Source organism: Branchiostoma lanceolatum, chromosome 2, assembly GCF_035083965.1.
Source record: "Branchiostoma lanceolatum isolate klBraLanc5 chromosome 2, klBraLanc5.hap2, whole genome shotgun sequence".
In the NCBI taxonomy this organism is placed as follows: domain Eukaryota; kingdom Metazoa; phylum Chordata; class Leptocardii; order Amphioxiformes; family Branchiostomatidae; genus Branchiostoma; species Branchiostoma lanceolatum.
The window spans coordinates 31,145,281-31,173,204 of NC_089723.1; the positions used below are offsets into that span (position 1 = coordinate 31,145,281).

General features: G+C 39.2%; 2 protein-coding genes across 2 annotated transcripts; both read left to right on the plus strand.

Annotated features, from left to right (window-relative positions):
- On the plus strand, positions 1 to 15,935 carry LOC136428589 (protein tyrosine phosphatase domain-containing protein 1-like). The gene is given in 3 exon segments (XM_066418213.1): positions 1 to 94; positions 9,592 to 10,653; positions 10,655 to 15,935. Coding segments are annotated over 2 exon segments (2,541 nt in total). The 5' UTR covers positions 1 to 94; positions 9,592 to 9,711; the 3' UTR covers positions 12,254 to 15,935.
- Positions 2,774 to 27,924, plus strand: LOC136428587 (nucleoside diphosphate-linked moiety X motif 17-like). The gene is made up of 7 exons (XM_066418210.1): positions 2,774 to 2,919; positions 17,908 to 18,030; positions 19,832 to 20,041; positions 21,510 to 21,596; positions 23,920 to 24,155; positions 24,959 to 26,801; positions 27,871 to 27,924. The coding sequence occupies exons 3-6, from the start codon at positions 19,838 to 19,840 to the stop codon at positions 25,146 to 25,148; spliced, it is 717 nt and encodes a 238-aa protein (XP_066274307.1). The 5' UTR covers positions 2,774 to 2,919; positions 17,908 to 18,030; positions 19,832 to 19,837; the 3' UTR covers positions 25,149 to 26,801; positions 27,871 to 27,924.

The window sequence follows — 27,924 nt, forward strand, 5'->3', positions numbered from 1 at the left end:
CTTGGACAATATGGCGGAGATACCAATGAAAAGAATCTTGGTGCACCTGCAAAAGGCCGGTGAAACTTCTCCAACCGTAGCAAAGTTCACCCAGGTGAGTTGTCTTCTCGTCTCGTCTTGGCTTTTACCAAATGTCTGTAGTCTCCAAAGACGGTCGGAAATCTTTCGCCAGGGGATTGTGGAGACTGTTTTTTTTTTAAACTTTACCGAGCCGAGGTGTAAAAATTGTGTACTACACCTGTGTGCTGTGTATAACGTTACTTTGTTAAGAACCCATAGCGTGTATGTCGGTAAAGTTGAACTGTCAGCGACTTTTGTACGTGCGGTATGGTATACTGAGGGCACACAACCATAAAACAACACTATGGAGAACCGTCCTAATATTATATTTATAATGGTTTAAGATGTACCCAGCGTTGGCATAAATTTTGTTTTGGTAGCTTGTCACCAGGTGCTTGGCAGCTGAGTCCAGGTGAACAAAAAATATGTGAACTTAGAAACTATGATATACATGTAGTCGTTATATACTTTCCTTCCATATCTCTGAAATATTACATATTTGCCACCATAGGCCAAAATTATACTTACACACAAATGTAATTTAAGGAGGGGTGAGATTGGAAATTGAAAAATCTAATCATGCATATGATCATGACACTGACGTTTGTTATAATTAACCTCCTCAGTGTAATGTAGTCAAATTTAGGGAGAAACAGTCCAGTCTACAAGCGGGGCCTGCATGCCCTTTTCTGCAAGTAATTTTAATTTCCCCTAATCCGTAAATCTATTCACCTTCATGATCACGTAGCAACTGTTAAATACTGATCAATTACGAACACAACAGTATAATTTCATGAAATTCTCAGTAAATCAGCCTTTGCTGTCTAGATCTTGCTGAAGCATTACTGCCAAGTATTTATGCTTCTTTTCACTCTTTTACTGTCAGTACTAGTTCATTAACATATAAGCCTTTACCTTTTCCACAAATCATAGACCTACTAGTAGCTTCCCAAATTTTCGTAGGCCACAGTGGAAGACCCTGTCCCAACCTGCAAGCCCTTGGCCATTTTCGTAGGCATACAAGTCGAATAGAGGGGGGCCCCCATGCAGGCCCCCTCCGAGAAAATCCCTAGGCCAGGTTACACTTCGCTTGCTTCTCCCTTAGGCCACACCAATGCAATGCCCAGCCTTCTGTTTTCATGAATTTTTTTTCTAAAATTTTTTTTGGGAAAATAAAAATCTGTTAACCAAGAAATTAAATTGGTGTGGCCTTATCCATTCACAATCATATCACACATGACAACCTCAAAGAAATCGTCATGGCAATCAAACTTCAAAGCCAAGCTCTGGGCCTTGTTGAGACCTTAATCTAATTCAGTATATATGAAGGTCCCTAGACTCTTAACCTTCTTGACTGCCTGCTTATATGTTTTTAGACAGATCTTCCAACTCTGATCTTTCAGCAAAGTATGTACAGTAGAAGGCTACATGGAAGGCTGGCTATGATATGCAAATGTCTGATTCAAGGACAGTTCTTTCAGATCTACTTTAAGTTTTTCTTTTGTGTAAAATTGAAGTATATCATGGTGAACTAAATCATTATGCATAAGATATCTTTTGGGATATGAATTGTAATAGTATTATGATTATATATATTTAATCCTACTGCTTGTCAGATTCAATAATTTTACCCAGGAAAAAGTAGAATAATATAAAATGATAAATGAAAAACATCTAATGCTAGTACAAAGTCAGCTTCCTCACCTATACTGTTTGTCCAACACAGGCACTACCCTAAGTTCCAACTTATCCAAGCAGATGTATGCCATTGATGACTTGTTTTGTACGTCTTTTTGCTTGTTTTGCACATCTTTCAAGTGGTGTTTGTTTTTCTAAGTAATGTGTGCTGTGCACGTCACGCCACTTGAGAGAAAAGTACTAAATAGGCGTATAAAAACAGGTGAATACCATATACCTGCTCGGAGATTAACCTTAATATGTATCATTTAGTTGTCAAACTAATCATCTTGCCACATAGTATCCATTTAAAGAAGCATTCCACTCCAGAAGCGGGTATTATTTTCCAATACCACTGTACTAGCTATAGTGTAGATTATATTTTTCGGGATACAAATGCATTTCTTAGTCCAGACCAGGTGGGTCAGTATATCTCTCATTCATCAACGCCTCAGACACAAAATAAAGGTGATCTTTTGTGGTAGATGTGTTGAGCATTGACGTCAAGCCTACTGTAGATCTATTACCTGTGTCCCACCTCCATCTAGTTCTATTCATAGCAGTTAATCAATAGCCCAGGTACTTCATTCATCGCTGTGTGATACCAGTTTTGCTATGGGGGGAAGGATAATGAGATCAAGCTACTGTGGGTCATGATTAGTAGACTAGTGACTTATTAAGTTATTTCTCTGACATTTTGTGCCCAGTTGTACATTTGTTAAATGTTGATGCTCACACACGCCAAGAAGATTTCAACACCTCTTGGTTAGAACCTTCTTGCAGTTGTACACAGACTCTCACTCGCTATCCGGTTTATCGTAGCAAGATTGATACGCTTGTGACAAGGTCTGTGTTAGGACCCTATGGTAACGTTATACACACACCTTTGTGCCCACCGGTATTACGTGTCTCTGGTTACTCCCTTTGCGTAGTGTCAATGACTATTCATGAGCAGACAACGTGTCCGTATCCAAGGTGTGGGTGTGGCCTTCCGTGTGCATTCATAATGGCAATTATCACAGGTGAATAAACCGGCTATATGACATTGAGGTCAGTGTCTACCACTCCAGTCCATTTTGCTTCATGTACATGTATATCAAAGAGGTTACCTTTTTTTCACCACCTTGATATGTATGTAGTATTCATCATACATTCTGCGTATGCCTCTCCTCCATCTCTCAGGTAGGTTGAAGAAATATTATATACAGTGTATTTTCGTTTTATTGAGACCTAAAGTGTGAGATCGCTGATGGAAGACCGAACTGAGTTGGGCAGAAGGACTCATTGTCTCCCGAGATGACATCACAGATGTCCTCGTTCAAGGTTCAAGGAGACCTAAAGTAAGGTTCAGGTTAAAAGATACAAATTGGATGGACTTTGTTTAACAACATACATGTAATATCATGCCAATCATGTATATCATTGGGGCATAACTTGTCAGTTTATTATAGTTGAAGGTACGGTAAGACTATCAATCTATTTTATATTGCTTTCTTTTTGATTAGAAGTTAATAGTTATTGATACTTGTACTATTATGATACCTGTGATATGATCCTTTTACATGTCAAATACCTATCCCCTAATTAATGTTGTGTAGCAATCTCTCTCATATTCAGTAAACTGATGATATAAATTTGGTGAGAGCCTATCAAAACTAAAAGTTCATTATTTATAGGATGAAGGATACAGAATATCATTTCGGGAAATTGAGTCTAGAATAGACTTATTATATAAGATATATAGTATAATCTTATGTAACATTTCTATATTTAGATTTCAAACCAGTCTCAAATCTCTCAATCAATTTTGTAGTACTGAGGATGTGTCAATATTCTTTGACAGCATATGCTTTTTGTCATTATCAACAGGTATATATTCTTACTTAGATACACCATTTTCAAAGAAATATGATTAAGAAATTTTTCAAGTACAGTGGGATTTTAAGAATAATCTGGAGCATTCATGCATGTTTTCTCAATTTATTTTATGGCATAACTTGCCAGAACTATCTACAAATTCTTCAGTCTATTTTCGAAAATTAGAACTGTGCAAGTGGTTTCAAAGCTTAATCATTTTTCTTTTCATGAAGGTTATGATTTATTTCTTTTTTTTGGGTTTATCACAACGTGAAAGGGAGGGCAAAACAAGTTTTCTGTAGTGTTTGGTGTGTTTTTATTGTGTGTCTGTCAACACGATATAACTCAATAAGGCCTGGATGGATTGTCTTGATATTAAGGTCTCATTCATGAGTTTTTTTGCCCCATAGGCTTACATGCTATAATACGTGTTTTACATGGGCCTGTTCGTAATGAAGCTATAGAAAATGCACCAATGTTATTCATTTTATGTTGAGAACATTTCTCCTAGATCATGCAAAAAAATTGCCAACAGTTTCACTACATACAATCTCTTTTTATATAGCAATTACAAACTGCACTTAGCTACACCCCCAAAAAGGCACTTTTCAAGCTGAAAGCGCAGCACTACATCACCTACAATGCCGGGCTGTGCACGTCCGACTTCGCGCGCAGCTGCCAAACTTTGCCTGCTAATTTCTTCAGTTACAAACAAGCTTTTTGATCCTTGAGATCAGTCGGGCTGGCTTAAACTTTAAAGGGAATTTCCCACCGATATAAACACATGTTCATGCAGCCGTTCATTTTTTGGGGTACAGATTCTTTTACTGTCTAGTAGGGTACCCACTCAGAGTTATACAGGAATGAGACCTTAAGTTTGTGAGTTAGGTCTTAGCTTGACGAGACTTTGAAATGATCAGATTTTGGGCCTACCGTGGATTGTTATGGTTTTGCAACCTCTGATTTTTGTATCTTTTGATCTCAAGAAGGTCCGGTCACCAATTTGGAGTGATAGATAGCTCTTGTGCATGGGAAGAAGTGGGCATGCCATACTAATGTAGACTCCCTAGTTTGCAGTAGAAGTAGTACTTGTATACATGTAACTTCAGATTCTGAAACCTTGTTATATAATAATTATGTCTTTGATAGAAAGCTCATAGAATTGGGATTAAAGAAATAGGTACGTTCCCATAGATGTGAAAAATCCTTGAGAGGCTAACTCCCAGTTGTAGACATAGACGTCAACGATTTTCTGTCAAGATGCTGGAGTGCACTCTACACTGATGGACGTTTGTTAAACATGCCCTCTCCACACGATCCTCTCACCACAGCTTAATGCAAGCCCCGTCAATCGACAAATGTCACATATACCTGACTTGTGGCTTCTAGGCCCGCTAATGTGTTTCAGAACTCTGGAAGCACTTTTCGAGATCTCCGCTGTTTGACATGTGCGACTCTCTGACATTTTCAGCTAAGCCCTCAAGGACAGGAGTCTGTGGTAATCTGGGATCTTGTTTTCAGTGGAGACAGTTGTTGCCATGGATACTTGTTGCTTGAAGATGTCTCACCGTTTTGTACTGAGCCTGAATTATTTCAGCTTTCCAAATAGTACTTATCTATAGTATGTTGTTTTTAAATTTCAAACCTGCGATTTTCAATTTTTGTCTGCATATTATAGGTGGCCAGTGGGTATGTCAAGTCTAGTGTACCTTGTAGGATATCAGTTGATTGCCCCCCCCCCTATATTGCTTATGGCATACATTTATAACTACATATTAGGTTCATGTTATTTCAAAAATATAAAAAAGAGTCTGAAATAGAACTGGTGGAATTGTGTTGACATATTGCCATGAATGGTGCAAGTTGTACTCTCTCCCAACTCCTAAGAGTAGATATATTTGAACAGTGATCATGATGAGTAGGCACAATGAAAAAGAGCAGGACAAAGTTTAAGGGAGGACAGTGGGTACCTTTTGTCCGTTCGCTAGCCTAACCATCGGGCCTTCAGAGTGCATTCCTACTAGTAGCTATAGCTGGACCTGACAGTTTTGTCTATCAATGAAATACTGTTTCTTGTATTCATCCGAGTGGGCACTCTAAAAGTGTACAGACCCATTAAGACTGCATGAACTCATACATGTATTTATAGCTTACTTCTGGCGATGGGAAATTCCCTTCTAGCCAGCCCAACTAAACTAAAACCGGCAATCGTGCATTAAGCCACACCAATTTATTTTCTTGGTTAAGAGAATAAAAAAAGAACTTTTTGAATGCTAGATTGGAAAAACAACATGAATCCAGAATCTTAGAGGAATGCTTTTAATTTGGTGCACACAGTTTCAGGGAGTGAACAGGGTCAAGTGCAAGTTTTCACCCCAGCCTTCTGTTTTCATGATTTTTTTTTGCTAAAATTAAAAATAAAAATCCGTTAACCAAGAAATTAAATTGGTGTGGCCTTAGGTAATATAATTAGCCTCCTTTGCAGGCCTCCCAGGCGGCGCCAACGTTAAGTTTTTAAGGGAGCCCTGATTCACGATTTTCGAGTTATCGGGGCCAGGGTCTTTTGCTGGGGAAATCGTATTGCCGCGCACAGGAAGCCTGCTACAGTTCGTTAAGTTGACAATGTCGGCACCAATCGGGAGGCCTGCAAAAAAAAATTAAAGGAGGCTAGCGCTTAGGGGAGAGGTGCTGTGTGAGTTTTGAGTGGTGCAGTTGTACACTTGCAGCGGGAAAGTGCCTATTGTACGTGGGGTGTAGCTACATAATTTTATACAATGTAAGTGCAGTTTATATTTGCCATAAACAAGGATTACGTGGTACATGTATGGGTTGTTAGCAATTTTTCTCATGATGTTAGGTAAATGTGCTTGACATACATGTATCTAGTAAAATGCATTGGTACATTTCCAGTAGGTTCACTAGAAACATGCCAATGCAAGACACAAAAGAAAATCAAGTCCCCAAAGACATGACTTATTGCTGGTTGCGCCATAATAGTCCCTGTCGTTGTAAAATTGCTTCTGTCTGAAACTTGTCATTATAACGAATAGATCTGTCTGTGAACTGTAGAATACATAGATTTCAATTGGCCACAATGGCCATGAACTATACATTGTTCAATGCATAACTTATTCTTGTTCCATTATGACATGTGCATGATTGTGAGATAGACCTAATGTTCACTGAAGCAAACATGATTAGAAAATTTAAAGTTTGTCCCCTTAATGTTCTACTCTATTTTATCTATCAAAAGGTACATTCTACAGTACTATTTCTAGTCAGTTGAAGGGTGGTATTTATAGAATTTTCAAAACATCACGTTATCATCTCTATGCACCCTGGACTTTATTCTTCATACACATGACTGGGATATGATAATAATCATAATGTTATTTGCACTTTGTATGAAGAAGACAGATTTACATGTGATGTACAAGTCACGCAAGACTTAGAAGATAATGTCAACGACACATAATTCCACTGGGTGGCCTAAGGTCTAGACTGCCAGTGTTATTGGGGCCCTCAGAATGTCTTCAATACCTGGATATCTGAAGTACATCACGGTATGCACGTACCCAGGGGATTACTGATGTTGATGCTGCATTAGCACTTAGTCTAGTAGATATCTTTGATTTGAATTAACTGTGTGATACAGTCTTAGGGTTATTATTAGCCCGACTAAACCAAGCTTCTTTCTAGCTGGTCAGGCCCCTAGAGGAAGGCCCCAAAAGCCCCCGACAGTGGGAGATTGTGTAACACGGGCTAGCAAAATTATGAGAGTTGTCAACTTGACATTAAGCCACACCATTTTAATTTCTTGGTTACCCCGAGTAACGGAATTTTTAGAAAAATGCTAGATTGGAAAATCAACAGGAAAACAGAATCTCAGAGGAAAGTTTGTACTTTGGTGCACACAATTTCAGGGAGTGAACAGGGTCAGGTGCATGTTTTCACCCCAGCCTTCTGTTTTCATGATTTTTTTGCTAAAATTTTAAAAAAATCTGTTAACCAAGAAATTAAATTGGTGTGGCCTTATCAGGAACCTGTAGTTAATTATACAGGTATTCAATTTTGCAACTCATTCCGTATTTCTATTCCCTAGACATCTTTATAATAATATTTTGCTGCATTGCCTTACATAGTTACAAAGAAAGAAACAGGGGATAGATACTTCTCTCTAATTTACAAGTGACAAATGCACTAGTTGGATGAATCCCCCCCAGGCTGTGTCTTGTCAGTAGGATTTACCAGTGCTATGAATATCGTGCAAGTTAAGTCTGCTTACCTAGAAGAAGATTAGTCAGCCAAATAACATGAAGATGTAGGGCTTAGGGCTCCTTTAGAATGCTTTATCCGGTGTAGCTTAATGACATTTGCCAAATTACAGTTTCTAATATTTCTTAGCAATTCCTTATACTATAGTCCCTTAAGCTTGAAATACAATGACTGCATTTCTTGAAAATGTAAGCACATGTACTTTGATATTGAGCAATACCTAATTTTGAATATGTTGCACAGCTAGCGCTCTGGATACAAATTTTAAAATGAGATATGTGGCAATTTTCCAAATATCATTAAGACTGCTGAAAGGCAAGGGCATTAATTACATGTAGTTCATGCTAAATAATAAGAAAACCTCTAGACCATTACCATTAAAAATTGATTGCCCCATGTAGAATTCCAAAATTGATTGAACCAAAATGCATGACGATTATATCCTTTGTTTTAGAGCACTGAAAACTACAATTTTGGGAGGAACTGTGTGACTCTCTTTTCAAATAAGACTGCATATACATGATTCTTGACAGATACGTACAATGTATTTGAAGATTATATATTATGAAATACATGTAAGAAAATAGTGAAAGTTTATTTTGTTCCTCACAAAGTTTCTGAGGAAATTTCATAATATTATAGACTTGTGCGTCTCCAATGTATTTCCAGACTGAGGAGATCGTTTTTTCAATTTCCAATTATGGAAAGTCTTCTGTAGTCTACTAGATCAAACCTATTCCACTTCTAGCATAAATCACACACTCAGCTGGCTGCTTCCTTCCGGCCAAACAGTTTTCTGATCATGATCATTTATATCCGGCGTACCAAATTGGCAGAAATGGAAACCCGGTCCAATAAGGTCTGATTAGGATCATCTCTTCAGACATCAATGTGCAGCGCACTGTTGGTCGGCTCCTGCTTTATTCATGTTGGAAAATTGGCTTCTAACCCAGTCAACTGTAAGGAGATAATAAGTCATTTATCTCGATTCAAGGCACGCATAATAGAATTTGTGAGGCAGAGGTTTGTTTTATATAACATGTTTTATGGTCTAATTAGATGGGAGTAATGCGGCATCTTGTCTGTCTTAGGAGATGTACTGTGAATTTGATGATAATTACTCAGATAATTAGATTCTTCTCAGCAGCTTTTATTCTACAGTCCACAGTTACGCTATGGTGAATGTGCACAGGATTGATTGATGCTACTTTGAACTCTTATAGTTTTTGATAGCTATAGGATAAGGCCATGGAAATATCGATCCCCAGATTTTTTAAGAATTCCAGTCGTGGCTGTACATGTGATATGCCTCTTGAGTACTAATTTAGTCAAGGCTGCTATGTACTACATGCAAATGCCAATCAATTTCTTCATTTAGTCAGCCCGGTAAAGGGAGAGCATCTTATTGGAATAATCCTTAAATGACTTTCGGATGTCTTTCGGCAGTACCATGCAGTTTCAGACCAACATTATGTCAACTTGGCATTTCATCTGTCACAGTTCCTTTTCCTGCAGTAATTGCTGACGTGCTGCGTTGAGGATGCTAGCAATCGGAGGCCCTACCTACTTTGATTCCCTTGTTAAAGCATCAGCATATGCGGGTAGAGACTTAGATCTAATTGGCACAGTGCTGTAGTATACACAGCTCATTATTATGTGGTACACATCTTGCATAAAAGCCTCTGTATTAATCTGTGATGTTTCACCTGTCTTTGTGCATAGACTATATCAACTGCACCAAATTGGATGCTGACAGGCTGCTACATGGACGACTAGATGAAAACGGATTGTGTTGTATCTGAGACTTGAGGTTTACGGGAGGAAGCGGTGAGTGAGATCTAGATGTCATCCCAACCAGGAGAAATCAAGTGGACACCGTCAGCAATGTCCATGCCTGCCATACACCCAGTCAACGCTCCGACTGCCAAGTACAACAAGATATCCGAGCAGCTACGCCATGTTACACCTGGCCACATCCAGTGCTCAATGTTCTGCGGAGGGAAGGGATGCAAATACGAGAACCCCGCAAAATGGCCGGCTAAAGATCAAGCTGTGAAAGGGCTCTACTCTTCGTGGGTCACCGATGATATCCTGGCCATGGCGAGGCCTTCAACGGAGATCATTACAAAATACGAAATCATCGAACAGTTCAAGGAGCAAGGTATCAAATCTGTGGTGAACCTACAGAGGCCATTTGAACACGCCAGCTGTGGCAATGCACTGGAACCAGAAAGCGGCTTCACCTATCTCCCCCAGGACTTCATGGAGAACGACATCTACTTCTACAACTTTGGCTGGAAAGACTACGGTGTCGCGTCACTGGGCACCATCCTGGACATGGTCAAGGTCATGTCGTTTGCAATGGAGGAGGGCAAGGTGGCCATTCACTGTCACGCGGGGCTGGGGCGGACGGGTGTTCTCATTGGCTGCTACTTGGTCTGGGCAAAACGACTCAACCCCCACGAGGCCATCCACTTTGTGAGGGAGAAGAGGTCCAACTCCATCCAAACCAGGGGGCAGATCCAGTGTATACAGGAGTTCTCCCAGTACATCCGCCCTCTCAGAGTCATCTTTCCGTCCCAGGACCCAATCTCTTCTCCCTTCACCTTCAACCAGTATCTCAGCAGGCAGAGACGTTACCTGCACGGCTTTGAAGGTCGAGAGCTGAAGTACATCCCCAAGATTGTAGACGTTGTCTGCAAGTTGCTGGCTGCAAAAGCTCACGTAACTAGCGTCGTGGGAAGCCATAGCAGTCTGCGCCGGACTCTCTCAAAGGAAGAAGTTAGTTGAAGCAATCAAGGAGTGTGCCCCCGCTGCATTTGATAACACCGAAGAAGATGCCAGCCCGGACAGCACCACCATCTCAGCATTGTCTCTCGAAGAGGTGCCTTCACAGCTTGCTAATAACTTGCCAAATGTTAGTAAGGATTCTCTGCATCCGGATCAAGGGCAGCCTCGTGCGTCGAGAGCTCTCAGCCAGTCACACATAGAGGACATGTTACCAACAAGGCGAGAGGAAAGTACTGAGCAAGAGGATTCTAACAAAGATATCACAGGAAAGAAATCAGAATCTGATCCTGCATCACCACCTTCTGACAACTCTGTTGTAGACCATGCCCCAGGGGGTGGGGACGCAACAACCGCAAAAACAAATACTGCCAATGCCTCACAACAGCAACAACAAAGCTTAGGTGAGGAGACGACCTCCTCAGACAGCAACTATAGCAGCACCTCTGATCTGGGCAAGGAGGCCTCTACTTCTACTTCGTTGCCGGGAGGATCTACTGAGAATGGATCCACTAAGCCGAGACTGAAAAAGAAGAAGAGCACCTTGCAGAGATTGAAGGAAGATCGAAGGAAAAGAAAGTCGGTGAGCGAGGAGATGAGCATTGAGAAGAAGGAGCCTATAGCGCTGTCACCAAGACACTTGATGTCTGCAGCAGAGAAGGTAGCCACTGCCTTGGCTTTCAACATGTCGTTAGACCCAAATGTTAAGCAGGAAGTGGAGGTTTGGCAAGCAGAACTAAACGAAGACGATGCCGCATGGGAGAGGCTTAAGGTGGAGAAGTCTCCACGAGTTCTGAGCTGCCTGATGTGGTCATGGCTTGAAGAGTTAAAGGAGCCTGTCCTAAGCGACAAAGACATCAGTAATCTAGTCGAGATGGCAGACAATCCTCATGAAGCACTCGAACAGCTGGAAAAAGGACACAGGCACACAGTGAAACACGTCCTGAAAACCATCGCTAAGCTACCCAACCTCTCCCCAGCTGTTGAGGAGAAGATTCTAGCCCGTCTCATTGTTGCCTTTACCAAGCAAGCTAACCCAAAGCAAGCTGGTGGGGATGCAGCGCCGCAAACTGAGCTTGCAGAAAAAGTCAAACTCATGGAGTTTTTAAAGAGAGTGGTCCTGTCTGAAAAGCAGAAGCTTGTTGAGAAGAAGAATTCAGCTACCTCGGTAAACAGTAGCAAAACAGATGATCTGTGCACTGACAAGGCGTCAAGAGTTGAGAAGGAGAAAGCAACTGAAAATGAAGAGGAAGATGCAGAAGAGACATTAGAGGAATTTGCTGTCTCTACACAAGGAGACAAAAACGATGACGAAAAAGAGACCGCAAAGGAAACAGCATCCCACATCTCTGATGAGGATGATGAACAACGTCTCCAGAACAAAAGACCAGAAAGCAGTGATGAAGATGCAGGCAGCAACCAGGACCAGGAAAAATCAGAGGTTCAGGAGACTTTGGGAAAGATGGTCCACAAAGAACGTCTTGAGGCAGAGGAAGACTCGACCTCTTCCTCTGAAGAGATAGCAGATGTCTCGAGACTGACAGCCAAGACTGCTGATGAAGAGAGTCTCTCCAAGAATGTAGAAGATGGTGACTAAGCTCACCAGTGGTAAGCATGATCCTTGCAAAAGTGGTGTGTAGTGCTGGATTAATGCTGGATTAGTCTGGCATTTTTGGCATTAGTGCCACCTCATTCCAGATCAATAATGTCCTGATGCGTTGACCATAACCATCAATGATCATTCAGGATCCTTAGACTGTAGCAAAGCCCTTCTGCTGACAACTGGCAGTCATACCAAATCAACCCTCAGGTCACTAATCTTAGCACATGAATAACTTCTCATACATGTACAGTCTAAATGTGGAGCATACACAAATGTACTTGAAACTGATGGCACAAGATGTAACAAAAATGGCACTATTAAATGCCAAGCTATACTCTACAGCAGCATCAAAACTTGGGGCAGTGTTGCACACCACTTTTGCAAGGAATTTATTTCTTTGTAGAGGTGAATGATATCATTTCTATGGACAGTAAAGTCAAACTACAATGTATGACTAAACTGTCCGAACTGATTACAAGATATATAAGTATTGAAGTACTACTGGGGGATGTATGATATATATTGTAATATTCTAAACAACTCCCTCAAGAACTATGCTGCAAAACTTGTCTATATGCTGCCAAAGTTTTAGTTTGTGATATAGGTGCTAGTAATGGTATTGTGTTATTTTTTGCTTGTGTCAGTAGCTGCTATGCTCATCTATCAAAAAGTAATTTTCTACCAGTATATGAGCTTTGTGATTTAAATGCTTTATATTCAAAATGTCATATTTTGTTCTCACAAATCTTAACTGTAGATATGCATATTATGTGAATTGCATCAAAGTTAGTAATAATCAACTACAGAAACCAAATTTACTGTTTCATATACAACCATTCTAAAATATTAGTTTATTCCATTACTTAACTGTAAGTAATGGAATATTTTATGGTCAGTTGATTTGTTTTAGTGATTGACAATTAGTGTGATTATTGCACAATGTTAACTTTCACTTATTAATGATTTTGACTGAGTGGATTTGAATGCACTGTTTTTGTTGGCATTCTATTGACACATTCAAATTGACACACTGTGTTGTATTGTAACTATAAGTACATTTAGCTGTATATATACATTTGTATTTATCATTTACTTCTGTGAATTATATGTGGCTTGATATTGATTGTAATATAGGACATATTTTGTCAGAAGAGAAAAAATATTTTTCCGTTGATCCCTCAAATTTGTTTGATGATATTGAGAAATGCTGGGATTTCATTCATTAGTTTCAAGGCCTCTCAAAGATGTTGTAATAATTCTTATTGTCAGCATGGCATTTTTGTGTATTATAAATCTTGATATATATTTTGATAAGTTAATGACCTGAGAGCAAATGTAGCATACATGTATATCAGGATACGTAACATGTACAGGGGTGATTAAGAAGTTTGCGGCCCAAGCCTGAAATGAAAAGTGTAACTCAAATTTCTGGAATGGTCAATACGACATGTAGTATTTCATCAATATTTGCCAAATTTCAAGTTATTGTGGTTATTACATTCCAGTCCATGTCCTATTGAAAATCAGAGGGTAAGTGGTGAGAAAAATAAGGGTAAATTGTAATCAGAGCTGTATGGGTTCCTCATGACATAAAATCTACAAAGACATCGTCAGAATGTAGGATGAGGATTCCTTTCGTGTTAGAAAAGAAGTCGGTATTTGACTTTCAGCAGAGCAAGTTGACCTGCACACCTCAAGTCGCAGTTGTTATTTTTTCAGAAATCTTTCATCCAATGTAATGTTACTAGCTTGGTGTCACCTCATTAGTAGACATTCATAAAAGGCTTTTATACTTAACAATTATGCCCAAAAATTTGAGTTGTGCACCTTATTTCTGGGTGAGGCCACAAACTTATTGGTCATCCCTTGAATATGTACACAGCACTTGTGTTACAGTAACAGTAACATGGTATAATTATCATTTTACAATGGTTACATCTATTTTAAAGGACTGTCTACATTATAACATGGTCACCACAGGATGCAAAGTTAGGAATTTGATTTCGGGAATGATTCTCCTTAAAGTTTTCAGAGATACATTGCAAGTGAATCCAAACAGATAAGATAGCATTTAGTAGTGTTCTTTATGCTGTTCACTCTACTTACAATCTATCTTAACTTTATGCTTTATTCAACACAGAAAGAGCTTCGAAACTTATTATTAAGCTTTATAGAAGAAATTAGACAAGATACTAATTACACAAGATAGAGGTAGTATACTTTTTTGTTTGCACTCATAGAAAAAAATGATCAAGACTTATACATGTAATGCTCGCATGGCTTGATTTCTTAAAGTTGTAAATTTAAGATTTAAAAGATTCCTGGAGTTTTTAGAAAGGTTTTGATGTTATTTTTCCCTGATCTATCTTGAATATCTCTAATGATGTTGCGAATGACAAAAGACGTAAAGCGAGACATGAGTAATTCAATGAAGCTATGCATGACATATGAAATGTATATTAACAAGATTTTTCTTATGACTCAGAAAGAAAATAGCTTAGCAAGTGAAGTCTTTGGTGATTAATGTAGAATTACAATCTGAAGAAAAACATTCAACTAGTCACATTCCACCCCGTAGACCTTTTCACAAAACCCATTGCATGCTGGGAGATGCAGGGCACTATGGGTAGCTCAGAGGGTAAACAAAGTCTCCAAGCATGCAATGAAATTCGTGAAAAGGGCATCAAGATCTAGAAACAGTTGCAAGAAAGGGAAAAATATAGTTACTACTACACGGTACATGTAATTTTTAAACTGAGGAGCCTTGAATGTGTTGCTTACCACATGGGCCATTCTTTGAAATAATGAACTATAGTATCAGTCTGATGTTACAATAGCCCTTATCAAAGCTAGGGGTGAACTAGGCTTATGTGTACATGTGTAATACTATAATAATGATAATTGTATACATATCAGATGGCTGTGAATTTTATGCACATTCTTTTTATTATGTATGGCTGTGACAATCCTGAAAATGTCAGTCCTTCTGAGTTAGTTTGCACTGATACTTTGATAAGTGTGCACTTGCTATATGCTGTATGTATGTCACTTTTAATGTTGCAAGTATTTGCATATCACGAGTGAGTTTGTTATCATTCAACCTCCCCTTAGTGAAAATTTCATGGGAAAGTCATGTACATTTAAAAAGAAGTATTCTTTTATGTTTGTGGAAATGATGCTGGCTTCCGTGCAGAAAATGTCTAAAACATAGAAGTATTATATCAGTACCATCATTATGATTGTATGATCAATACAATGTATATTCAGTGATATATGAAATGTTCTGTGTGTACAATGTCAGCCTTTTTGATATGCCTCTTAAATTGTAGTCTGAGCTTACTCAATGTGACTGTGTGTCCATAATGTACTTCACCAGTGAGTGACCTTACTTTAAAATGTCTCTGTAGACATGTTGATTTATCAATTTGAATGAGTTCATTCATTCCAAGTTATTCAAACTACAATGGGTTGTTATGAGTTAATACTATGCAGACCCACCTATTATACTAGATTCTAGCAGTACTTGTTTGAAGCCCAGCATCGTTTCCAACAGCAGGCTTCTTCCCATGAATTCACCTTTTCTGTTTGCATTTTCACTGTTGTGTGCCTTCAGTATAAACCTCGGACTTTCTGCACTGTATGCTTGTGAGTTCAAAATAGAATATGATGGACTCTGCATCTGACTTTTCAGTGTGATTAAAATATTACAAAGCATTGAAGACTGTCCTTTGAGCTTACAGGATTGTGCATGCATGCTTTGATACTTAGTATTTATAAATTTTACAACAAATGTAATTAATAAGTTGTGTGATTGTGATTGACACTAATCTTGTGTTTGGCAATAGATGACGCAGATTTCATTGTAGACACACTTGTTCCAACTCTCTAGACTGATAAATGTTGATAATTGATAACGGCAAAAGATGAAAGTGGCGAGGGTATTAGGGACAGACCATGCTTCATTGGGGAAGGAGGGATTGAAGTATAAGGGTTAGACCAGAATTCAAAGGGGGGAGAGGAGTTGTGCTGCAATAGGTTACAGGGATATGACATGCAAACACCCACACCGACATGCTGGAACATATACATGTAGACACTGGTACATTATACAATGTACACGTATAACATAACGTCTGAAACATATAAGTTACATGCACACACACTCTGGCACATGGTCACAAACAGTGGTACACAAACACACTGTCACATGTAAAGTTACATGCACAAACACTTGAAACATGCCTACAGACACTGTCACACACTATGTGATAACATGTATGACCCTTTTCTGGTATAACACATGGCTTATATGTACAGTACAATATCAGATGGTACAATATAGTAGTAAACTCTTTGGCACATACTGTGCATGCTGCATGGGCAACAAGACCCACCCACATAGTACCGAATATCACCACAATTCATCCTGCCGTTTTTATTATACCAAAAATATCTGGAAACATAAACACTGTAAACAGATTAGCACTCCTTCACAGACACACAAAACAATATCTCCATTTTTCATGGAGGTAATACACATGCATGAACTTGAACTTTACCATGGCAATCACTATTGCATAAAGATACTGTGGCCACATCAACTCAAACAGCAATGTGAATTGATAACACATTCTATCAACAGTGCTTTGCTTCTTAAGACAGGTCAGGTCTATGGAGAAATTAGGCAATCATTTAAAGACGTGAGCTAGAAGTCTTGCCATAAGTCGATGCACACAGTGCAGGTCCCTGTTGAGTGCCTGCAACATGCTGTCTATGTGTTTGATTGCTTTGGAACTCCCAAAAAGGCTAAGCTCTCTGCAACAGTCCAAATGTGTGTCCTCTCTTTGTTTCACTCAATTTTTCTCGATTGTACCATGAGGCATGTTCTCCCTCTAAATTTTGACATTTCAACTCTCTGAAATGCTATTTCAAGCATTTTGAAGGACAAATTCCAAATGTGGAATTTTTGGTTGCATGTTTGACTACCTGATGAAAATGTCATCAAGGGGGTGGAATGGTTTGAATTATTTTTGGTCCAGAGAATTAAAATACTGCCCTGGGATAGGTTAGCATGTATGAATCTCTAATATCTTGATATAATCAGGTTGGACTAATCGTAGGTTTTAGTATCATTTCCAATAGCAAAGCAACCTTTGTCGGAGTTAGCAAATATGAAGATAAAGTCAAATCCACATGTGAATAAATTATTACATACATGTAAGACATCATATCTGGAGCATTCATTGAAATTCGTTTTCAACTTGCTTTTGACAAATGGGCAAAACCTTTTGACAGGGGCTACATTGTGGTACATTGTATCTACCTGTTGATATATTATGACTAGCAATTTTCAACTGTGTTTATCATTATGAGGGGAAAGATTCAGGAGAAAGGACTATTTTAAGAGACCATGGCCTAATTTGCAAAATGTCATTTTACCAGAAACTTACATGAAATGTCTTATACTTAAATACATCCGTAGGTAGCAAAAACTTCATATTTCACCAAAAACAAATCTCACAGTTTTTAAGTGTTTTGTACAAACATTCTATCTCAACATTATTCTAACATTGTTTTATATCAACACCACAAAAGGATGGAAGATGATCCTTATTTTTACAATCACTTCCTCATGATCACCTTCCCAGAGCATTGTGGGATTCTTTGGCGGAACAGAGAACAGGCATGTCGTGAGAGTCGGCTGTGCCCTGAGGGACGACCAGCTGGTGCTGTACGAGACAGACAAAGAAGAGGAGCAGGTCCCGCTTAAGGTAGTGTACATGACTTGTACATCCTAAACCCTATCATGCATCCTATGGCTGCCAGTAGCTATACGTAAGTCAGTGTCATTGTTGATATGATATGAATGAAGCGAGTATCTCACTGGCATGCGCCAAATTGTGCCAGGAAATTGCGCCAACTTTACACATTTTTGGTTATTTTTCAATTGCGGTCACTCGTGTCACTCACAGGTATAACACTTAAGTGGGTATCTCTGTGGACTGAGACAAATTGCACTGGGAAATTGTGCCAACTTTGCAAATATTTTGCCCCATTTTCCTGTGCGTCACGCATGGGTAAAACATGTGACCTCTTCAAACAAAATGGCAGTGCCCAAAATTCTTAGTTTTGGCTCCAAATCGGATACAAGATAAATTTATTGGAAATAGCAGTGTTGCCACTGAATTAAAAAACAATTTACAGTGATTAGAATTGATGAAAAATAGATTTGCAGTGATTGCGCTCATTTGCATTGTTTTGCTGATTTATTTTTAATTTTGCAGTGCTACAGACGTTACTGTTGAAATAGATGGTATTCAGCACGTTAATGTTCGGGATAATTACGGTAGTGCAAACACTACGTCAGTCCCAGGGACAGCATAGGTTACCTTGCCATGACCATTTCTATCAGTAGTAATTGTCATCCTGGAGCACCGCAAATGGTAACATTAACGTGAATGCTGCTCCATGAGCATGAAAAGAGAGAACACTCAGTATGACAAGTTTATAGGGTCAAACACATTGGAGTACTGCAAAATACCTTTTATCTCACAGGGATTTAATTTCGCAGTGCAGAGGAAATGGAGTGTTGGTTGTAAATGCACAGTTGAAACAAGGGGGATATGGGACAGCAGAAGATGCAATTTTGCAAAAATTTCAACGTTTACAGCATGCGTATCTGGCACTAAATAATTAGTGATGGAAGCATGAAATTCAATGCTCTACCAACAGTGGGGGAATCATTGGACATTACTACAGTAACTGTTACAGTCTTCAGCACCAGGAGCTGCAACGTTGCAGTCAATGAGATTTCAGCACCAAGGACAGCACTCAAACCGAATACTTTGACATTTAGCAAAAAACTAACAGCTGCTATTCAACACCAGGAAAAGGACCATTCCTATCAACGTCAGACTAAGTTGGTAACTGACCAGTACCCCTCAACTTATATAGTTCTAGATCTGTTATTTACCTACAGCATCAATCTGTTAAGAATGAAAATGGTATGTATACTTCTTGATTCCCTCCCTTCATTTCAAAATTTTGAGGTTTTATTTCTTTCCTGGCCTGCTGAAACCTACATAAGGTGCTGGTCACATGGCCCCTCTTTACATGCATTTTCATTCAAAAAATTGTTACAGTAACGTTACATGCATTTTCAAGCAACCTTCCCGAAAAGCAGTTCTTAAAATACATTCTATTTACAAGGGGTAAGAAGGTTTTTTGACCACTCTGGAGTGTATTTACAAGCAGTTGTAGAAATTGAAAGTTTTTTTTTATTCTTTAGACAATCGTTTTTTCTTTGTATTGTATACCCAGTAAACTGCCTCATATGGTATAACACACCAGGTTCGTATTGAACAGTACAAGCTGCATAGACAGATTTTTTTATCCAGTCACACTGAAAAGGACCCCTACCCTTTTCAATAAGTGTGATGTGTTCTATTGAAGTTTATTGAGTTCTTTTACTTGAGGTGATGGTCTCCACAAACAGGGGACCTCTATCAGTGTTAAATATCGTATCCGAGGGACGCCCCTAAACCAACTTCTTCCCCCTTCTATTGTCTCCAGCGCCCAATGTTCTGTCCCATCACCCATCTATCACCCGAGACTGCCGCCTCCCTCCCAACCAACACCCTAAACAGGGGCGTGGATGTGGGCGTGGCCGTCGTCCTGGAGACCAAGGACCAACACGTCCTGCTGACTCGCAGAGCCCGACACATGAGGACCTTCCCGCGAGTCTGGGTTCCGCCTGGAGGTCACGTAGAGAAGGGGGAAACAGTGAGTGTTTGTTGTCCATGTGTCATGTGGCTTATGGTTAATAATAAGCACAATGGTGTCCTGTTTCCATTGATTTGTGAAAACAAGTTAACCTCATTTGCAGACTTCTTGGAGTAACAGTGTTTCTATTTGGAGGTGGGTGGGAGCACTGATTCACAATTTTCAACATGGGCTATTAAAGCTGCCCGCTCACGAGAGAATGTGTAAGTTTTGTACAATGAACGCAGTGGAAAATGAAATACATTTCATTTGCCAATGCCCTCTATATGAGGCCGAAAGAAACGATTTATATAAAACAGCTTCCGTTAATTCTCCTAGCTTTTACCATTTGAATAGCTTACAAAAATCCATATCACTACTAAAATCAACAAACCCACTTACGATAAAAAACGTGGGTCTCTTCATTTTCCACTGCCTTCAAAAAAGAAGTCAAACCCAACCATAGTCAACCTTAGTTAACTTAGAACTTTGTAAGTAGTCTAGATAACTATTTTTGATTCCCATGTATTTCCATGTACATGTTTGTCTGCAATTAGCCTTCGGGCATGAACTTGCAATAAAGTTATTATTATTATTATTAAAAGGTTCCCTAATGCCAGTAGAGGGAATTTTGCTGCCAAGGGAGTTTAGCCTTTCCAATGCTTCTCTCATTTTGGAAAGGTGGAACTCACTCGGTTGCAAAACTCCCTCTACTGGCATTAGAGAACCTTAGCCCAATTGTTGAAAATCGTGAATCAGTGCTCCCCCCAAAATAGAAACACCGCTGCTCCAAACTATTGTTTGGCCAAAAGTCTAGCCTGGTATCAATCTTAGCTTATTCTAGCTCCAGCCTGCTTCTCTGATTGCTTCGAAATTCCCTGCCAAATAGTCATGTACCTATCAATTGAGAAAACAATTTGCATTAACATATTCACATAAAATGCATGCCAGAGCTCTGATTGGCTCTAAGTGACAGTCCTTTGTATTGGCATGATAATGGGGTTCAAACAATTGTCTTTGGAAGTTCTATGTCCCAGTTACAATTGTAGATTATAATGATCCGAAAAAAAAAATTCAATACCTGAAAGGCTACCAGGTGAATGTTTAATTGGGGATGCTTGCCATTTTACATATAGCAAAATCTTTTTTGAAATATATGTATTATAAAAGGCGCCAATGTGCACCAGTTAGCACCAGTTTGCAAATGCCTGGCACAATTTGGCACAGTCCAGTGAGGTGCTGTAATTCTTGTTTCTTTCACTGTAATTTTATGTTCATTGTTTTCACGGTCACCTCTGTACCATGAACTTATCATCACCGTGAAAAACCTGTTGTAATTATTTATGATTCCACCTCCATTCTGTAAATCACTGTCTTGCTCCCACCGTGAAGTCAAAGTTCAGTGAAAATGTCAGTTTTCCTTACACCGTGAAATTTTGCTACAGTAACCGTGAAGATAAAGTGAATTACAGTATTAATTTTATTGCAGCTGTTGGAGGCCGGCAGACGTGAACTGCAGGAGGAGACCGGACTTCACCTTCCCGAGTGTCATGGCGACGTCCTTGGGCTGTGGGAGGTAAAGGTCGCGTATATACTCCGCCAGGGTCAGCTACGGCAAGATCAAATCCTCATTCAAATAGTCTCATTGTAGTTTCTGGCTGGCTGTTCAAGCAATCAACCGGATTAGAATTAATTGCAATGGCAGGTCTCAGGTCTTTGTGAAGTTTTACCAAGGTCAAATACAAGATTAGATTTTCATCCAAGCAATTGTATTCCATTTCAATGAAGATCTAAAGATTGCCGTGGGAGCAATCAGGAGGATTAGAATTAATTGCAGTGGCAGGTCTGGTATTGATGAGGCTTTACCAAATCTGTTAGTTGTTGTACGTCACCAAGAACAAAAATATCTGGAGCAATTACACTTGAGCAGTATTCTGAGAATTGATTTTTGGAGTGAACAGAGATTGTCTTTTATGTAACAGCAGCTTGGACCTTCCTTTATTGACTTCGCCAAGAAGGTGATGTTTTTGGTGGCGTTTGTATGTTTGTAATGTATGTGGTTTTGCAGCATAACTCAAGAGGCTTATAGATGGATTGTCATGAAATCTAGTATATAGTTAGGTCTTGTCCTACGTAAGAAAAATTCTAATGAATTTGGCCCCCAGAGGTTTTCCTAGGTAGTGCAGAAGAACGTTTGATTTTGATATCTTGTTTTCTGGACAAGCTATGATAACTATTTGTGGGTTAGTCTCTTGTGCTTTGGAAGAAGTGACATAAGTTTGGGCCCTCTAGTTGTGTCATTGTATAACCACACTTTAAGATTTTAAGGTATTTTCTGAGGGTGGCTGAGGAATTTTGGGATGTTTTTGAAACCTTCCTCAACCTTAATTTTTTTTCAGATAGTACCTTATAGCAAGGTGATAATTCATGCAAATTAGTATGATGTCATGATTACGTCATCAAGATTTATAAGGCCACGCCCCTTTTTAAAAAAAACGCTCTCCTTGGCTTGTGCTTCGATGTTCATCAATATAACTTTGCAGGAATGTACATGATAGTAATACTTAAAGAATGACGAGTGGCAACGCGGATATTTTGAAATATTGATTTTTGGCGAATTTTTTTTTGTTTGATAACAAAAAAAAAATCGCCAAAATTCGATATTTCAACCCCTTAATATCCGGGATATAATCCGTACATACAAGAATATGACCTTGGTTTCTTACGTTCCAGTGACGTGCTACATAATAGCATCATGTTTCTGACTTGCTGATACCAATCGCACAGGAAAATTTGTATGCACGTCAAGGTCTGGTGTTGGCAGACCGTATATACCTGGCGGCACTCGTCCTCCCCTGGAAACTTATTAGTACCGCCACTGTTATCTCCTAGCTATACCCAAAGGTTCCCTGGCAAGTTTCCCAGGAGAATATTCAAGGTTGAAATATATAATATCATGTAATATATTTCCATTAAGGCCACATCACTTTGATTTCTTCGTTTCTAAGATTCGCCTACATAATTCTTTCTGATTAAAAAAAAAAAGATCAGTAATATAGAACGTTACCCCAAAATGCTTCTATAGTATTTTTTGGTTTTAGCAGTTGAAAAAAGTGCTTGAATGTGTTCCTCTAGAGATGTTCCTGTTTTAGAAAAATATCTTTAACTCACAGTCTATAATTGAGAATCTTGTTCTGTGGATTCATTGATAGTAATCTAAGACCTGTGGAAGGATAATCACTGAATGTTGTCTTAATTTCATTCCTCCCTTCATCAAATTGGTACAAAAATTGGTGCAGTGATAAGTTGAACTCATAATGTATAATTTGGTTCAACTTGGTGGCTATCAGGGAGTTGGCAAGGAGTAAGTAATGATACCATTAGCTGATGTAATTAGGCCATGTTGATTTGATTATATGGATGACATCCATGCGTGCATCAATTTTTGTCCATTTCCAAATATGAAAAAAAGTTTTCTACCATACTGTAAATCGTGCAAAGCGATTGCGCAAATGAGCAAATATATGCCGTAATTTTTGGGGAAAAAGATATAATAAGAAAACAAATACTAATGTCGTAGAATGCCAAAGTCAAAGAAGAAGATGTGAAGGAACAAAAATTAAGATTCCACTAATTGGTATACCACTCTCTGTACCTGTGTGTTTAGTCATTTGTTCAACCTTGTTGACCACATAAATTTCATTATGAAGGCAACTTTTATTTTGCCTGTCTTAGTAGTGACTTTCTTTTGATTCCCACGCTTGCATCAATTTGGGTTCCCAGAGGATGTCATTCATATATCATATCAAATCAACAATGTATCTATATGTTGTTTTATTCAACATTTCTCAGATTTTGTCGGTATAGTTTGATCATGATTCTGATCTCATCTTTTGCAGTCAGTGTTTCCACCCATGCTGAACCTGGGCCTGCCTAAGCGCCATCACATAGTGGTGTATGTGCACTTGCTCACCCAGCAGTCACAGGCGGTACTGCAGGATAGACTGGAGCTGCAGGCCTCTGAGGTGGATGGGGCAGCCTGGCTGGATAGGAGTCTGGTGGAGGCTATCACTGCATCAGATCAAGAGGAGGAGGGTGTCTCGAGCTCAAGTTCATCAATACCAAAGACCTTCAGGTAAGTACTCTGTGGTTTGACACAAGAACTACCGTAAATGTCTTCAAGTTAATAGTGATTTGATTTCGCAGTAGAGAGAAAATTGTTTGTTCACATTTTTTTTAAAGTTTGCTGAGTGCTGTATATAATAGTTACATGCTGTACAGTAATGGAAACCATGAACATAAAACCACTGCAAAAATTTTGAGGATTACACATTTACAGTACATATGCTAACAAAATTCATTTTAAAAAAGCCAAACCTTAGGATCTCAGAAAAGTTGAGGAGAATTTTGTTCATGTAAGTTTGAGAAAACTTAATTTTGCAGTACGGGGAAGGAAACTATGAGGAAATTATTTTTTGTGATGTGCTGAATTTTAATTGGATAGGGTCGTCACTACAAAAATTGTGAACAGAAAACCACAGAGAATATCTTAAGATTAACAGCACAATCTGACATCAGGCCTTTGAAAACTGCCAACTGAATCATGTCATGAACCTTCATCTGAATATTATTTGGTTAAGACTGCTGATGCTCAGTACAGTGTTATCAATTGCTGAAAACTTAGTGTTGATACCAGAAGAAAGTAATATTAACCTTTAAAGGTTAACTTACTGATAGTGTTACTGTGAATTTAGAATTTTTTGCAGTTGAGCTTGTGTTTTTCATAATGACTTATTCATGCATTTTCATTGCACTACCATCGTGTAACTCAAACAGATCGAAGACACAAATGACTCTTGATTTTTCTTGATTTTCAAAAATTCTGTGTGCATCAAACCTATAAGTGAACTTATGCCTTATAATTCCCTGTCTCCACAGAGCCACAGTACTGAACCCAGATGGACAGGTCCAGACAGAGGACATGAGCACCACCTTGCTGATGATACCATCATTGCAGGCCAGACAAGACCAGGAGAGAGTTAGCACTGGGACAAAGTTTGCTCTGGCTCAGTGGATCAAGTGCATATCTGGGGGAAAGGATGGGGATAAGAAACAGAGCCCCTTATAACCATTTATGAGACAGAGGCAGATGGGGAGCAATGTTTAGATTCATTAACTTGGTTGCCTAATGTTGCCACAATATAGACACTAATTTGTACTTAAACTTCGAATTCAATCTCTACAACTGGACAAGACAGAGATTATTAATCTTGACATTTCGAGTGACATCCATCACTCTTCTTTCGCTAGAATAAAGAGTGATGGATGTCACTCAAAACGTCCAGAAGTAATCTCTGTATCTTATCCAGTTGTGGAGATTGATTTAACATTATCTCCGAATATTGTTACCTGGTAGTCTGATTAATGTTAACGTTGGGTAACCTAAATTCGGGATTTTTCCGATAATGGTTGACTGAAATCAATCTAGCAGAACAATAAACCATCCTTTTTTTCTATAATTCTGTCAGTATCATGTACTATCTTTGCACTAATCATATATATGGTAGATTTTGTCTCTAGTCGTGCTGACACCATAATATTTCAACTTAAAACTACCGTCCGCCGCACGCAGAATGACAGTGCTGTCGGACAGGGGGGCACATTAATTCGGGAGAGAAGATTCGTCTTGAATATCTTACCGCTAATCACATTTTATACAGCAGCTATTCGTTCCATCCTTGGCTTGAGGAGAGTGCTATGGATATAGACGTGTCCAAGTAAAAAAAATACACGAAAAAACGGCCGTACCGCACACATCAGGCCAGTTCGGGAACAAGCCGTGTGTTGAGTCGGTAGAACTTCACTCAAAGTCGGCCCATCGTCATCATCGGGCAACGTGTAACGTTACATTATTCATGGCAAGTTAGCTGGATGCCGTAGCAATGGTAATACTACTATGTCCATGTGTTCCTTGTTGTGTTAGGAGCAAACTTTGAGGAAAATATCTTCCTCAGTCCACTATCACACGCAGCATTTAGACAAAAAGTGTTCCTCACAAACCTTTGTCGTCTGCTTGACAACAGGATTCTGGTTAACAATATGGCGGCGGGAAAATACACGTGCCGTAGGTTGTAGCAACAGAGAGGAGTTTTGATGATTAATCACACTTAGAATCCAGTTGCAGGTTGGCAAAAGAGATTGTAATAAGTTGTCTTGTAAATAATTGTGTTTAGCAGGAAGCGGATGTGACATTTTTCTTATAAACCAGCCGACAACCATGTTGTGTATTTCTCCCACGAAGCCCTCAGACTGTTCCAATAAGGGACGGAGAGTTTTTGACCTCGTCGCCTTATAATCCATGCTTATCGAAGCTTTTCAGACAGTGTTCTGAATACGTAAGTCTGTCAGGTTTGCATTTCTAGCGGTATTACTTATGTTGCATCTAGCACATATCCCTAAATACCCCGTTTTCGAAAAATCCCGAATTTAAGTACCCCGCGAATTTATGTTACCCAACGTTACATCATAAACAACAGATCACTGTAAGTTTTGTAATAGAATTATGTCAACTTACACTTGATGTGTCTATTTTCATCCTATTGTTGCCACAAAATATGCGCATGTATACACATAGCTTAGAATACAGTGTATTTCCAATTCTGTAATTTAGTAGACCTGTCCTTGGTGCTGATTTGTCTCTCAACCGTTCCATTGCAAGAGTTTTCCCAAAGCAATTCTATCAGAGAAAATGAAATGTTCTGGACTGAAGATACCAGGCACAGTCTACCAGCTATTAACAAGCTATTGTTAACTCCTTGTCTGAAATATTTTCTAACTTATTTTATTGATGACATTGGTGTGCATGTCGATTTTGCAAGTTTGATATCAAAATGAAAAAAAAGGAAAACCATGCCAGTTTGATACACACCATTTTCTGAAGCTAGACAACCCTCCTCCTGCTGAAGAAATTACAACATGAATAAAGGATTGCTTTTTGTTATACTATGCTCTGTGTGGTCAGTTGTTTTATAACCTTTGTGATGACTTAGGCATTTTCCCTCGTAATTATAAGACATCAAATTTATATAACACATAGGTGCTTATGTTCACCTTTACTTACCTTACATGTGCTACATGTTTGAAACTCACATCATTTTGCAGTACCAGCAAGAAATACCACTAATAAATGGCCTTACTTATACTTATGCAAGCTACATATGTAAATATCTCAGGTAAAAAGTTTGCATTGCGTATTAATATACAAACAAAACAATTTTTTAAAAGAAAATTCCAGTTCAATCCTGGGCAAGACATCTCAGTTGAGGTTGCGCCCGTCTTTTGGAAGGGACGTAACAGGGGGCTCCATGTTCGCGGAAGTGCCTCGAGCAGGTTAAAGGGGAATGGCTAGCAACCCCTCACTGTACAAAATATACCCTGCTACTTAAACAGTATTCCCAGCTATGCCGGGTTGGTATGCCTGGGATGTTACTCGCACGCGAAGTCCAAGATTCCATGGGAGACCGGATAAGATCTCCCGGGAGAATCACCCTCCCGCCCTCTCCTCCGCTGTGATTGGGACTCCCGCAGGGTTTAGCAAATTGCCTCCAGCTGCGCCGTGACGAGAAATTCCAAAGTCTTGTCCTGTTTGCCAGAAACTCACGTCATTGTAGGATCTTGTAGATCTTGACTGGTTGCACTGGGACAACAGCCAGCTACGAACTTGTTACATCCTCTCACTGGTTGGCTCCATCGCAGGCTGGTTCCTGTTTTTCGGTCCCTTGAGAATTTGCTCCTCTCCGCAATTGGTAACCTGAACTCATGCGTAACGTTGTACATGTACAAGCAGAGAGGTTATAGGGGCCCCTATAACCTCTTTGGTACAAGAGAAGAACTTTGATAAGTAA

Bases quoted from the DNA above. Each gene is read 5' to 3' on its own strand.
- LOC136428587 (XM_066418210.1), top strand. From the start codon at position 19,838: ATGTTCTGTCCCATCACCCATCTATCACCCGAGACTGCCGCCTCCCTC. The intron at 20,042-21,509 runs GTGAGTGTTTGT...ATTTTATTGCAG, and splicing joins ACGTAGAGAAGGGGGAAACA to CTGTTGGAGGCCGGCAGACG. The intron at 21,597-23,919 runs GTAAAGGTCGCG...CATCTTTTGCAG, and splicing joins ACGTCCTTGGGCTGTGGGAG to TCAGTGTTTCCACCCATGCT.